This window comes from Anopheles darlingi, chromosome 2 (assembly GCF_943734745.1).
Source record: "Anopheles darlingi chromosome 2, idAnoDarlMG_H_01, whole genome shotgun sequence".
In the NCBI taxonomy this organism is placed as follows: Eukaryota; Metazoa; Arthropoda; class Insecta; order Diptera; family Culicidae; genus Anopheles; species Anopheles darlingi.
In genome coordinates this window covers 42,713,500-42,729,922 of record NC_064874.1, presented here as the reverse complement: position 1 = coordinate 42,729,922, position 16,423 = coordinate 42,713,500, and the positions used below count along the sequence as shown (strand labels likewise).

Here is a 16,423-nt window from a genome sequence, read left to right as displayed (position 1 = left end):
GAAGTAGCTTGTAGCGCTGGTAATGCTGGTATTACAGACGCATAACGTTCGTCAATTCCACTTACCTTTGTCGAGCATTAAAAAGCATCAAGCTGCTGCCTCTGGGAGGTACAGATCAGTCTTGTAATTGCAAATGTAAAGGCCCGGATTGAAGAAACAGTGCTACGGGTATCGCTTGAATGCCTAGGAACGTTCCACCGCTTTATTGTTACAGTTTATTCCAGCTGACTCCAACCATTTCTGATTCGTGCTACCAGCAGCAGAAGCTAGAGAGTTGATGAATAACGGAAGGACGAGGACCACGGCAGCCTATCCGGTATGTAGAGTACTACGCACTTCCGTAATGTGACGCATATTTGAATCTGTATGTACGCACGGCTTATGATGTTCGATAGCTCATTTGAAGTTATTCCTGTTAGTTGTTATTCTTAAGATATTCATTCTTAAACGTATGCCAAAACAAATAAACAAACAAGATAGGAAATTGCCATTTCCAGATGAACATTTGCATGCTTCAAAATAATATTCTTTTTATTCGCAATTATTCCTCAACCCAGTACACAATGTACACCCAGTCGGACTGCGTTTTAGGCTACGACACCCTTTTTTAGGTACTAGCAATTTAGCAGTAGCTTTGAGTAATGTATTAATTAGCAAAATCAAAAGATTAATCAAGCACTAGGTGCCAAGTCCTAGATCCTAGAAATCCTATTACGGTTCTTTTGGGTCCATATGGTTATCAATGAACATCATTCCAATGTTGTTTTCGTCATGGTGGTTCAGAGGCCATCATGGCAAAATTCTATGTCAAATTTTCCTAGGTACTGCAGGCCTTTGAATAAGTCATTTTGCTTGTGAAGCTTGTGTCAAGCAAATAAAAGGCGGCAGAACTGAAACAAAAGTAAAATCGCGCTGTAGTCAACATCAAAGTGCCGAGGACCCGAAGGATAAATATTTGCCTCAAACATGCAAATGGTTCTTAAACATGAGATTGTGGCATAAATTTGCTGGCTACCGCACAGTGACAGCTGCAAGCAGCGGCAACGCAACACTACCACCATAATGCAACAGCAATGCAGAATGCCACAAAATCGTTGTGGTTGGTTGAAGGGTTGGCGGCTTGGTGAACCCGCTTTCGCGCCATGATGCAGTTCCATTGCTCTACCATCCTCCAGTCTGCGTAGTTTTCGTAATAAAAAAATTACCAGTGTTTTTATCATAGGTACGGCGTACCCAACAAAACTGTATAGAGTAGTGCATCAAATGCGTTGCGGTAGAATGCAAATATGAAACCAATGTCGCAAATGTTATTTGAACGCCTGGTCATTGAATTGTAGTTTGTGACAGCGCCACTGTGCTATTTAATCATTATAAACATAAATTTATTACGGAGAGGACAAATATACAGTTGTAAGCCAGAAAGGAAGGAAGCAAAAATTACTACCATTCAGTTTATTACTAACATTCAGGACCTTTGTAAAACCATTATGACTTACTACGGACTTTTAAAAATGCATAAATAATTCTGCAATATGCAGTCGAGCGATCCTTGACAATGATTGTTTCTTTTAGAACTGTTGTTTGAGGAACATGATTTCGTTTGGTTCGACTAAGAAAAACATGGTTAATGCTGAAAAATTGAATGATTCAGCGTTTCAAGAGAAGCCTTTCCATGTGTACAAATACAACTGTAAAGAACAAAAATGTATGTTCTAAAATTTTGAATTCTGAGTTTGGTGGCATAATTCATATTCAATTGTTCGTTTGTCGTTGCATCAAGTAAGTATGTATTCTTTTGCGTGATCTTTAAGCAAATTAATGGTCACTTAATTCACATGCCTAAATTTTCGGCCGTTAGAAAAAAGTTAAGCATGCAATCTGTTCGCCAAAACTTGAGTACATATTAAAATGCAAAAATACGATTGAACGGCCATCCGTGAGGTCTTTTTATGTGCAACAGCTCAAATATTTTTAACATGAGATAAATTTAAAACGCTCTAAGGGATTTCTTGCAACTAAACTCTCATCGTTTAGTTCTGTGTTACGTTCTGCGTTACTAACGAATAATTTGGGAGCTTGATTTTACTATTTTATTTTTTTTTTTTGTCTATGTACAGTGTCGGACATAAGTTAAGCAACTGAGTCAAGTTGTATGAAAAACTGTTCAAAATTTTAGTTTTCAACCAAACTGTACAATTTCCGACTCAGCTACTGAAAAGGGTACCTATTTACGATATTTAAAGAAGATTTCAGTTATTAATTTTTCTTGGAATGGCACATTAACACGATCGTTTCATAAAAGTATTAATTTTCGATGCGACAAAAGTTAAGCAACTGAAAGATATCAATTCGAATTTACAATTTTTTTCAGTATTTCGTAGCGAATCCGTTATTTTTAATTACAGCTTCACTTCTTTTGGGCATAAATTCAATCAATTTGTTGATCGTTCCTTCGGAATTTCACTCCAAGCCTTGGAAAGAGCTTCGAACAATTCAGAAGAAACATTCGGTATGAAACATTCGTTCTTACTCGGCGAATTACAATTTCCCACAAATGTTCGATTGGGTTTCAATTAGATGTGTTAGATAGCCACGATAGAACTACAATTTTGTGATCCTGGTTGATTTTTTTTGCATTTTTGCAAGTATCTTTCGGGTCATTGTCGTGATGATATTTGCAATTCGACGGCATTAGCGGCAAGCATGAGGAAGCATCACACTTTCCATGATGTCTCTGTACATTATTCCGTTGATAATCCCTCGAATTCAATGAAAATGTCCCATACCTTGCCCAGAGAATCATCCCCAGATAATCACACATCTTCCGCCATGTTTAATAATCTTCTTGTAATATTGCGTATTTAGTCTAGTACCAAGTGGACCTCTAGCTCGCTTCATATCATCCGAATTAAACAAATTGAATATGGATTCATCACTAAGCAACACTATTTTTTAATATTGAGACATCCCAGATCAAACAACTCATCGCAAAATAAAGTTGTACCTTCGTTGTTGATGTACGGCTTTTTTGTTGGTTTGCAACTGAATAACCCACGGTTTCCCAATCGTTGCTGAATGGTCTGGGAGCTGATATCCAAGCTTAATTTTCTTTTTATTTCCATTTCTGATGCAAACGCATCTTTGGTTGAATACCATTTGATAATATGGTCCATTTTGGGTGAAGTTTTTCAAAGACGAACAGGACGCAAAGCCGTTTCAACAGTTTCTTTTGCCTTTTACGGATTATTAAATGAGAAACTACTGATTTATCTATGCTATAAGCTTCACTAATGTGTTTCTGAGAGTTTCCCTGAGTCGCTAGTTTCATTTCTATTTTGTTTTTAATCGCTAGAATAGATATTACGCGACATTGTTTCGTTTTGAATGTAACCGAGTGTATCGGGTGTTCAAAGGCAAAAAGAATACTAAAACTCCATAAACCTTGACAGATTTAGCAAGCTTACACGCCAATAGACTACTACTATGCATAAATTCCGCAAGTGATGATCAATATTTTAATATTTTTCCTCCAAAATAGCCAGTTGCTTAACTTATGTCGCATGAAAAAACAATGTTTTTTTTAAACCATCGTGCTAATGCGCTATTTAAAGAAAAATTAATAACTGAAATCGTCCTAAAATATTGTAAATAGGTACCCATTTCAGTAGCTGAGTCGGAAATTGTATAGTTTGATTGAAAACTAAAATTTTGAACACTTTTTCATACACCTTGACTCAGTTGCTTAACTTATGTCCGACACTGTATTATGTATCTTGAACGCGGATTAGATTTAAGCATACTCAATAAGATCACTGCGTATCAGTTAAGTTCAAATTATAAAAAATAAATATAATTAACTAATCCGCATGTTTCCGTAATGTAGGCCAGGCCCGAATAAATTTGGATAATTTAATATAAAACAAACAAGAAAAAAGTTGATTATACTTCAGTTTACAAGAGATAATGTGCTTATGTCTGTTGTTGTGCGTATAGCTATTTTAGAAAACTATTCCACCAATGTGCACATATTTTCAACTCACTTTAACGAATTTTCCTCGTATTTTGTTGAAAATGGACTTTGAAAGGGGTTCTTGCATTATCATCGCCTTAAAAAGATTGTTTTAGAGTCATAGTTAAACATCGCTTTCTTTCAAAAGTCACACGTTTGCTTATCAAACTTTCCAATCTAAAACATACATAGACACATCGAGCAGATAATTGCTGATGGCGAGATAGCATTCAGCAAGAAATAATTGCTTATTTATCGCTTACTGAACATCTTGTGTCACAATTTGCGAAAGTACCAGACCTAAGATACTAACAGAGGCGGTGTGCAGTGTAGACTACGAAAAAGGAAATCTTGTACAGCAGTTCCGACAAACTAAACAAATAGCTATGGTTGTCGTCATCGTAAGAAGGGTATGTGTTGAACACAAAATCACCTTTTTTCTTTGCCTTATTTAGAAAATCGTTACGATAGCATGCTGATGCAAAAATTTCGCTTCGTAGTGAATCGATGCAGTCGCTTTTGCTTTTACAGTCGATGTACTCTTTCTTAAAACTGTCGAACCACAAAACAATTAATTCTTTTGTATACTGATGATATAATCAAGATTAACAAAATAAAAAGTTAACTACCGTGCATCAACAGAAAAATATTGATTATATGTTGCCTTAGCATGGTCCTACGATTCCAACTGCACTCAAAAAGGCTTTATGTAAAATTGTATCAAATCTTCATATCACATAACACCGAACTGGCGTTTAATTGACACTCCAGTATATTTAATGGTCTAAAATTAAGTAACAGTGTACATCAAATAAACGGTGGAATGCAACCTGACATAAACCAAAGCCTGTACAGCCACGCACCTTCGGCCCCCTGTCATGTGGTATTCGTTCTTTGAAAAATGTCACCCATTTACACACCGGTGTTAGGAGCGTGTCAAAAATGAAATACGAAACAAATCCATCTTTGTGCTGTCATCGTAAATATTCTGCTGTTGTTTCTAATAAAAGTGGCATCTTATTTCAGTGTAACCACAGTAGCCCAAAAAAAATATTCGCATTTGTAATTAAGGGAAGATTTGCTTAAACTCGTCTTGCTAGAAATGACCAGGTTTAAAGCTGAATCGTTGGAACGTTAGTTGATTGTTGTTATTATTATTGTATTCGATTAGCTCAAAATATCTGGCATTGGCTGGAGGAAGTTTAAGTGAACAGTGTAAAAAAATTTAAGACATTCTGACGGTTGAATTTTAAATAAAATAATCAATAACGGTATTTACAATAGGCCTAAGTCAAAAAATAGAACCGATTTGTATTCAATAGCTCAATGTATTCACCGTTTACCATTAACACATTATATCAAACGGATAAAGATTGTATTCTTGCTGTTTGTAATAATAATATATTATACATGGCGTCGTTTACGCAACTGCAGATTATTTGGGTATTTTTGCAACCAAGACAAATGATAATTATTATACGTGTTAGCATATATGACTTGGGCAACATATATGAGCCAGGAGCCAAATATAGGAACCAACGCGGTTGTTGAATTCAAATGCTGTGAATAATTCTGAAACCCAAACTGTGGAAATCTTTTCGGTTGCGAGTAAAATGATGCTGAAATGAAACACTTGACGTCTCTTGAAACGCTACAAATTGACGGTTGAGATAGAGGGTTGATTCTCTGCACTGCTAACGGCGTAGAAACAGGATTCTTTGTGCCCAAAATCCATTAAATTAATCTTTTGTATCCTAAGGATCCGCGAGAATGGATTGTCGATGAACAAAAGGCTCGATAGCCATTCCAAACATCATGTGAGAAGATACTATAAGTCCATAGAGAACCCAAGAACCGTTACCGTTCACGGCAGGCATTCTACTGGTGTTAGCATTAATTGAAATCTAACCATTAGCCTTCCAAAAAGCACTTTTGAATCTGGCATCGCCTTATACCCGTCCCGTCTTGGCGAAGCCCCTTATAGATCGAATACGTCATTCGCCTTCCTTTGCTGACATTTCATGCCCAGTGAGCGTAGGGTTTGTTCTTGGGGGGACAAAGATCTGCGAGGGGGAATCACGCTTCATCATCGACACCACTTAGTGAGATTAATGAATCCCGTCTAGGTCAGACCCAACCCCAATTTTAGGCATTGTTGCACGCATCATATGAAACCAGCCCGTTTTCATCGCGTTGGAGCCCGCCGATGTCGAATATGGCTTTTTCTGTTAGGTTGAGAATCAATTTTTTTGTCTACGACAATGGACAGCTGCTATATGAAATGGCTAAAAGTCTACCGTATAAGCCAGTTGGACTTGGGTGATGGTGAAATGGTTAAATTGACCCTTGCTGATTACGAAAGTATTCATAACGTGACTTTTGCTCGTCAATATTGCTTGAGGGTATGATACTCGTATGTGCCAATTTTCTCATCTACAATCTACATTATATACATTGCAAATAGCATTTGTTAACATATTGGAACAGCTCTTGACAACAAAAGAGTAGGTAGTATTCAACTGCTCTTAAAATATTATAAATAAAATAATCGTTTAATGATATTATTCTGATCGAAATTACTATACACGACCATGCTAATTGAAAGCCATTTTCAAGCCATAAAACTGGAATTTTGCGCTGAGAATGACTTATTGATAAATTGCACATGGGCGAAGGGTAATGTTTCTCAATCACCACCGGGACAATGGCTTCTCGCGCACTCATTATCAACTAGCGAACAGTGACAGTATCGATGAAATGAAATTACTAACGGAACCGAAGTGTTCGCGTTCTGAGTTGGGAGTTCTCATCCCCCAATTGTTGCCCTCTATTTTCCTTCGCTATCTGCATGTTAGCAATGGTCATATGTAAAATGCAAAGCTTCGAAACAGAATAATGTGAACCATGAGATAGGAGAGTTCTCAGGGGACGGAAACCACTACCTGTGCGATGCGTTCGGGACCATCACTGTAATGGATTTGTATAGCCCTTTTCGCATTGCAATGTGAAGTATCTAGCACGTAACACGTTGGAAACGCATGGGTACGATGCAGTATGCAGTATGTTTGGTATAAAAGTCTATTTAGTAGCATTGGTGTTTTGCCATTCTGTTAATCAACGGTGCTCGGTATAATAATGACCATATTTACCGAGTTTAATGCACCATTAGGCTATTTTGGACAATTCAATGACCATTGAATCGTCAATGGCTTCTGCATTTTCTTGATGAAGCGCTCATTCGTCGACCCTATGCTTTCTGATGCTTGGTCAAATCAGAATTGTCGCAGACAATGTATTGTATATAGTACCTGTCAACCAACTGTTCAAATATTACACCTCATATCCTGCACCTCAACATTATTTCAAACATTTGATGGACAAGAGCTACAGCATTCACTTTTGGCAGCAATTCTCAACCTAATATTACTAATAATAAATAACTTACACAAATGAAGTCTAATCTAAGGAAATTTCCATTTCGTCAACTCAAATCAGATAAATGCAAACACATTTAATGTTTTCCTGCTTATGGTTTTGAATATTTTTGTTGAATATTATTCAGCTAAATCTAGCAAACTTTCACTAAGCCAATTTTCTACAGGATTTTGTTTTATATCTGGTTGAGTAACTCAACTTATAAAAATCATACCTCGCCGGCATACCTCACAGCGAGCTTCATAGTGAGATCATAACCAACTCAGTATAGGGTTTGCCGGTGGGGAATATTTACCTTGCTGGAGTGTCGCCTCACAATTGGAAACGTTTTGGAAACTGGAAATGTTCGGAAGTGCTCGCGGGAAATCCGAAGCATACATCGTCACGTACAATGCGCTTGCGCAGCCGCAGCTGCCATCGAACGAGCAGCTGACAATTTGAGACGGGTGGCCTTAACGGTAACCGATGATCCATTCATATTTTATCTTGCAGTTTCATTCGAACGGTAGACGGTAGAGAACGTGCAACTTCACGTTTGATGGGTTTATTTCTGTTTTGCCACGAGGACTCAAGTTCAATGTTATCCTATTCGTACGTGAAATATATCAGCTATGCGTTTTCTAAAATCAATAGTGGTGACACGACTGTAAGTTATCTTATGAAGAATTCTGCTGAAAGCATGACGTTTCATGCATTGTAATATGTTATAGAATATTTGTGGTTTTGTGATGCTTGGTGAATGTGATGTGTTAAGAATGTGATGGTAAATTTTACAGGTTACAAAAAATAGCTGAGCCGTCTAGCACATATCTGTCTGTCTATTGATTTATGGTGATGTGAATAAAAGTGAATATAAGTGAATTACCGTTTCCACGTGAAGTTTTAGACTAAAATCATTGCAGGAGTATTGTCATTTCTTTATCAAACACAACATCTTCATTGTGTTAGAAAACGGTTTAAGTCGACGCCGACCTATGCAATTAGCCATCACTCAGAATGCTCTAGAGGGTTTTTCGAAACCAAAACTATTAAGGCATTTTCGAGCTCTCTTTGGCCTTGCTATACTTTAGGGACATTTATACATACGTGTTCCCCTAGTCATATGTACAATTTTGTACTAGTAAGAATTCGGTAACACAAACAAACGGCCTGCAAAAGGCAAATACAATCATCATTTAGGGCCGCCTTCCACTCTATTTAGCGCCAGCACTCGCTCAAGTTGAAACGGTGTGCAGTAATTAAAGTCAAATGAATCGGGCCGGCATCGGGTAAAGAGCGAAACAGACGACTTATGGGTTGCCATTTTCTTCTGAGAAACCTGGCGCCTCCATCGCCTCCATCGCCAGAAACCTGGCGCCTCCAAGTGTCTATCTTCTTGTCGGCAGTCTTTTGAGTAGATATTAGGCCTTAATTTAAGGGAAAAACTATACGAGTACATTGGTTTATTGGCCTTGAATTGTTTACAGAACAACATTCCACACTTTCGTAAAGTTTTCACGGTAGAGCCCCAGAAAATAAAAGCCAGAATTATGCGTCTATTCTCCTATGTGTTTCGGCTAACCTTTTGACGATACGCACATGACTGTTAAACAATCGATTTTATTTCTTTATTCTACGTGTCCAATGAAATTATGCTAGTGCATCACCAAAGAGTGTTAGGTAACATGTGAAATGCCTTATAATTTTACTCTGCGCGATAGATGTGAATGATGTTTTTTTTTTCAGTAATGTACCTACTTTTACAATGTGATGTGTGAAGGAAGATTTGAAATGTGAAATAAGACAGCAATTTAAGCATACAAAAAAATTACTACAAAGTGCTTTTGTGCTCATTTGACAAACAGTTGATTTGATGTACAAAAACGAACAAAGTACTACACATAATGGTGCTTCTGAAAGTTTGGATCGGATTATTTATTGGTTTTCTCCCGATATCAGGTAAGTTTTTTTTTTAATTTTGTCATTAATAGACGCTAAAACAATCTTATCGGCCTATGCGATAGTTTTCTCCATACTGAAATAGGGCACTATATTTCCTCTCATATGGTCTTTTTATGCTAAGTTTACTGCTCAATATCAGCAAATTAAAACGTCAGCATATCAATTGGAACTTCTGATCCCGCAATGAATCAAACGAAAGGATTCACTTTCCACAATTTTCCTGTACTCGGTTCATTCGTAGCTTACGCGCTGTATAATTAGAGGGGAGATGTTTATCGTTCGCCTTGATGTAGAAAACGCTAGCGAAAGGCATAGCATAGTTTACTAATTCATCGTTCAAACGCAGCTTCCTGCTCCCTTTATTCCTCATTTCCGTGTCGTTTCAATGTTCAACCATTCCCTCTTGTGTCGGCCATACTGTTCCGATGTTCTGGGCCTAGGAAGACGGGATGTAGCTAGAGGGTAATAAGTAGATACCTAATTTCCGGTTGTCACCGTCATTATATAACGAATTCGTTGTACAGCATCTTTCCAATACGTTAGGACTCATCACTGTGAACTCGCTCTCTTAATAGTATGTTTTACCTTTATATTTTCTATATGACTCTTTGGTTCATCAATCGACCGCTAGTGCTGTATTGGTTTCTGTTTGGAAAACCCAACTTTTTTTATTTATAAAAATGGTGTATTATGACACCTGAGTGTATTATGACTGAGCCAAGAGCGCATCTATATGAAATACCAAATGAGAGATGCAGGTTCATTATAGCTAGTTCTTTTTGGTGTAACTATACATAAATGCTGTGAAAACTAATGCTCTCGTTTCAACTATTAACAGTTAATGGATTATTTGCCAAGAATCTATAAGTTTTGGTTTACTATTTGCTTGCTGTATCAGCTATAATGCAACTTTGATAATGTATTAAGATATCCCGATTTTTTACATACATCTTAAGAAAACATAGTCACTAGTATAAAGTTTGAAGCTTTTAATCAATTATATGTTATTAAAAAAGTAAGTCCGCTCAAAATATACATAAAAACAATTGTAGGTTGGAAGTGTAGAATATTCTCCCCTTATCAGTTGCATGAAACATAACTCTATTGTGTATTTACCTACACGTTCCCAGGTAGGAGAGGCGTAATGTAAAAAAATCTGTGTTACATAAAGTGCTCACGTTACTTAATACTACATTCTTTTAGTTTCTCAGAATATGCCTTGGTTTCTTCAGGCAATTATCTTTATTCAGAGAATCAAAATTTCTAATTAAGTGTGTGTTTCTCGCCTACTCTAAGCGCCGTTGAAGTAGTCATTTTTGCCGTCATTGTGAGCTTAAAAGTTTTTACATGCCATCTCCTCGAGCGCCAACTTCTTCTAGAAAGTTTCTCTATTCTATCGTTGTCGGCAAAGATTAAAAGGGAACTTTCGCAGTAACAGTATTGGTTCTTTGAATATGTATAAATTTACTGTTTCATTCTGCATCATCATCTCAATGCAAAAATCATATCTGTATCGTAAATTGAATGCTTATCCATTTTTTCCGTGGTTTATACATTTTAACTACGGTTTTTATAAAAGTTGATGTTAAGATTTTGTTTGTTTTTACCATACAAAAAAAACTTGAATTTGGCTTGAGTTTAACGGTCATCCATCGGTATTTAAAAATTACTGCTTTCACCTCAATGGAATCTATGTGGTAGAGTTGATATACAAAAACCTTTCCATCAGATCTTGCGAACTTTTGGCTTCAACACGAAATAAAATGTTTCGAACGCACGATGCCCGCGTTCGATACTAGAACAGCTAAGATTATGTGATATGTCTCAAGCGAAATAATTTTACCCCAACTAACACGGCCAAATCGTTATGGTAAATCCAACAAATATTGTTGGACATACGTTTTATACTACATAAGATATGTTTATATGCTATTTATAAGCTACTCAATTGGCGTATTTAATTGATTTTAAATTATTTGCCTGGTTGTAGATATGCTGGGACTGAAGTTAAGAACAGTACGCATCCCAACGTACAAGTTTCGTAGTGAGTCAGCACTGCTCGAGTGTCAGTATGAGCTAAATGGTCAACGAAAAGGCCAAAGATCAAAGGAGAGCGCCCGGCGTCATCATGGCTACCCTAGCGATCACACAAACGAGTCAATGGAAGATGAGGAAAAGCTGTATTCCATCAAATGGTACAAAGACAACGAAGAGTTTTACCGCTACGTGCCATCGGCTGCTCAGCCGATCAAGAGCTACAAAATCGAGGGTATTCGGGTTGACCCAAACCACTCCGATGGAACTAAGGTGCTTTTGAAGGGTCTTACGCTCAAGTCGTCCGGTGTTTATCGTTGTGAGATCTCAGCAGAAGCCCCCAGCTTCGATTCGGTTCAAGGCGAAGGACGAATGGATGTGATTTGTAAGTGGCTCTCCGTTGCATGGGCGCATTTTGCATTTTTTTTTATTGTCTATCAACCATTATATCTATTACAAAAATGCATCCTGAATTTGGATCTGCCGTACCAGATGTCCCAAAAGATGGGCCACACATAAGTGATGGTGAACGGAAAAGCTACCAGATCGGCGAAACGATGGATCTGAACTGCACTTCTGGTCGTTCCTACCCAGCCTCCACATTACAATGGTACCTCAATGATGTTCTGGTGACAGATCCGAATAACATCATCCACTACCCATCAATGCATAATCAGCACGGACTAATCACTACATTCCTGGGGCTCACCATGGTTGTCAATCATCGACATTACATCGAAGGTACGATGCGCATTAAGTGCGTTGCAAGTTTGTCACCAGTGCTGTGGAGAGGCGGACAGGAAAGCATCGTTCAGTGGGAGCAACCTGCCATAGATAATCGAATCGCTATGCTGTTGGGTGAGTAAGTTTAAGAACATTGAAAATAGCCACAATTACGGTACCCGACATTGCTAATGCATCCCTTAATCATCTTTTATTTATCTTACAGTAAAAAGCAGTGCTGCAACTACTAGCTGACACATAGTTTTTCCAATACTTGTTTGTCTAGTTTATACGTTTAGTACTTGGGTTACTTAAAATCGGTAATAAGTTGGCAGCCATCATCTGCGATTAGATTAGCATACATAGCTGACATCATAACTGAATCACTGTTATGTCCATGTTTTGCAATCGCAGTCACAAAAGAATCAAGAGCCAATGCGGCTTGTGAGAGCTTTTTCACAATCAAAATACCAATCGTAAGACCATCTTAAACTAAAGTCCTTAAGATCGCAGCTACACTTTAGCAACATACTGGATCGGATTTTTCTCAGTTTCAATAAGAATATTTGAAGAAATAAACATTATTCTAACGTAAATACTGTAAGCAGAACCATTTACGGACAAATGCACATGAACGGTTTAGATATTGAACAAATTAGCACTATGTTTCGGTTGCAGTGAAAATTTTAATAATTAACCAAAGTTTAGCAGAGGGATAATTTTATTCTAACGCATATATTTAGGGGTGCATATTTATTAAACAAGGTGTGATACATAAAATATTACAACTGAATGAGGCAGAAAGTCTGTAAATATAGAGTAACTGTAATGGACAGGGTAGGAATATGGTATAGAATACCAATAATTTGTTAAATTCATAGCTAATCTAGTATCATCTGTAATACTATCATCGAACCTATACATCATGAATAAACATAATCTTCATCATCATCAAGACCATGTTAAATTGTTTCAAATCGTGAGTTGTATTAATTTTATCGGGCCAAAAAAAAGGTGAGAACGAAAAACTAATTTATTATACGTTTCAATATGTAAACATTCTGGGAAAGAACCTGCAACATTTTTATTTACGTATGAATCAGCAATGGTAAACAAGCCGTTTTCCATATGAGAAACAGCACTAACTGGGACCATGGATTTGAATACTTTTCGAGTACAGCATCCTGGAAATGAACAAACGCTCAAGTAATTTTCTCTGCTGTAGAACTCGATGTTAACAGTAAACCCAACACTTGACCGGTTCAAATACGCAAGTGTCATTCAGAATCACACTTGATTCGTTATCGTATCACTGGAATATGATTCGCCAATCGTCTCTTCCATAGCCATTCGCTTCCGTCTGCGAGTGCCCATTTCCCATTTCCATCAAGTGTGGTCAAGTTTCTACCCTATTCGATCGTTTGACTGTTGATTCGGTAGATGGTTTTTATGCTCAACTTGTTTTTATTCAAAGCGCGCTCTGCACTGTTTTAGTTGCAATCGTATTGTATGATCCTTTCCTATTTTCAATCATCATTCCTGCCATCTGTTTCATCCGAATTCAAGGATTCATTCAATCGTTGGAAGCTATGGGTTTTCAAATCAAATTAGCTCGCAATAATTCGAAATGTTGGAAAGTTGTTTTATAATTTGAATTGTAAATGACATTCGGTACAGAAATTAATCTGGTAGGTGATTGATTGTCAAAACCAGATTAGTTACTTGGAAGTTGAGTTACATTTGTAAAGTGCAAGTTAAATTCAATTTTATTTTATTTAAAGGTTATAGAAATGATGATCTCAATTCCGTTTGATAAGACTATATATCTGGGATTATTTGCTATAATCCATCCTACAAGCTTTAGCGTGTAGTTGATAGATTTAACACTGCTCGACTGCTTATAACAGATAATGATAATATTATTATAATAATCAAGCAGATTTCACACTCCTGAGCTTCAAAAGATGCAAGGTGACATCTGTCTGCTGGTGTTTTCTACGGCTATCTATATTTTTTCACTCGTCATACCTTTTCCAAAGGCTTATGGTGCGATTGGATCCAAGCAATCGCAAAGTTATGTAAGCGTAAAGCAAAAGTTCTAAGCGACTGTCCGTATAATCTTAATCTATATATATAAAAATGAATGTGTCTGTCCGGATGTCCGGTATAGACTCCGAAACTACTGGACCGATTGACTCCAAATTTGGTATGTGGGGGTTTTTGGGGCCGGTGAGTGCTATAGGCATGGTTAGAAACCCCCCGCTACCTTCCTTCATGCCCTTCCCTAACACTTGATTGTTAAAAACATTCATTACTCCGCAAGTTATGAACCGAATACCATTAAAACTTGCACAATTGTTGATGGTCATCTGAAAAACTATGGGACAAAATTTGGTCTACATCGGATGAGGGGAAAGGGGAGCTTCCATACAACCCCAATCCTTAAAATACGTCCTAGGGCAATATGGGTATCGTTTCCTAGGTTTTGATGGTCTCTAAATCGATTGGATTCACTTAATACTCTTTTACTTGCTTCTTTCACCTATCCACCATCACCACCCTCCATAACAAAAACTTATTCAGTTGCGAAATATTTGAATTGATCAAGAATTATATTAATTTTCGACTATTGATTTACGTGCCTCTTATCATTGACAATTTTCAACGTATCGGATTATGAATGGTAAACGATCGGAATTGCATGCACAAACATATAAAGCAGCAGTAACTGAATAGTAATAGAAAGCAATACCAACATATCCTATCTATCAAGAACAACTTGCGATTGGAATGATCACCGAGAATGCCCGAGAGAAAAGAAAGACCCTCGATCTGATCGATCGACGTTTGAGTTAACTTGAACTGCGATGCTTTTAGTTATGATCTACCATGTGACTATGTAAATCATCGTAAGCTGAATACCGAAAAAATGGATCAAGTGTGTCGTATTGTAATGCCGTTAAATACACATCATTTGAACTTAACGAGCTATGTGCAAGCCGAACACTAAAGTCAAAGTGTTTTATAAAAAAAAGTTTGGGAAAATATAATTCGTGGTTCCAAATTACATCATTTAGCGCGAAAAGCAATGCCTTAAAATTCAAACATCATGTTAACTTTCCAGGTCACATTTACAATCACGTCGCACCTCTATTTCCAACATCACTAACTGACTTAGCTATTGATTTGGTTAATTGATGAATCGAATACGATCAAATGATGGAATAGATAAAATTATATATACTGAAATTTTAACGTTCCTGTTTACGATAAACCCACGACCGATCAAAGACAGTACGAAGTCTGTCGGGGCAGCTAGTATTATTTAAAGGTATTTTTTTTAGCATCTGTTGTAACTTTTGTACCTTTAGCGTCACTCCCTGGCGCTCGTCTGTGACATATTGAAACTAGTATAGCAACAACGATTGTTTCTTGGATCAAAATAATACTTTTCTTTATAAAATTTTCCTGGTAGCGCCAGGAACTACTGCTTGACAATCGTGATCTGGTCCTGCTGATGTTACAGATGATAATCGTATTTCATACCGATCGATTCGGGTATGAATGTATACTGGTCATGATAGATAGAAATATGCCAATCATAAGCAATCAAACTCTTGATTTCACTAGATCAGACTCTTTATTTCACTAAAGTTTGTATACAGCGAGGTTTACTCTGTTGAAACCACTCAATATATTGGAGTTGAGTATTGCGAACAAAAAACACCTTAAACAGGAAAACGATTCACAACCTTTTTATGATATTTATCATCAGTTATCCATCGTTTGGTTGTAACTATTGTATTCATATTTGAGAATCATGTTTCAGACACAATGTTATGAAACTTTGACGGTAGCACATTACATTTTACATTTTTAGTCAGACTACCAAATAGGCCCCAAGGTAGGATGAGAAGTAAACATGCAAGAACATGGTGCTCAATCTTAACCGTCCTCCTCATAAATAGCCCGTACGATACCTGATATTCAAACGATTCTCGAAGTTAATCACAAGTTTGGTCGAGTTTTCACGAAAGCGGTTTATTTGCACAGGCTTGAAAATCTGGAACAACAATCCCAAGGGCCCACTGTTCAAGGAATTTAACGGATACCAAGCCTCCCATTCAGCGGTCAGTGGTGCGTTATGTTTGGTTTTGGGATTCTTTCCAGTGACCTTTCTACCGACTTTTCGGATCAGGTAGCCTAGCTTCTTCTGGGCGGCATTGAAGATAAACACGATCCGATCTTTCAGGATTGTGTCAGATGTGCAAATATTGGATC

At 37.2% G+C, this 16,423-nt stretch overlaps 1 protein-coding gene across 2 annotated transcripts; it reads left to right on the top strand.

The window, feature by feature from the left end:
- The first annotated feature begins 7,950 nt into the window (after positions 1–7,950).
- On the top strand, positions 7,951–13,096 carry LOC125949383 (uncharacterized). 2 transcript variants are annotated; one of them, XM_049676361.1, is made up of 5 exons: positions 7,951–8,090; positions 9,170–9,382; positions 11,376–11,804; positions 11,912–12,277; positions 12,369–13,096. In XM_049676361.1, the coding sequence occupies exons 2-5, from the start codon at positions 9,328–9,330 to the stop codon at positions 12,395–12,397; spliced, it is 879 nt and encodes a 292-aa protein (XP_049532318.1). In that variant the 5' UTR covers positions 7,951–8,090; positions 9,170–9,327; the 3' UTR covers positions 12,398–13,096. The 2 variants fall into 2 exon arrangements, with proteins under 2 accessions (XP_049532318.1, XP_049532319.1); XM_049676362.1 differs by having other exon boundaries at positions 11,912–12,281.
- Positions 13,097–16,423: the final 3,327 nt, after the last annotated feature.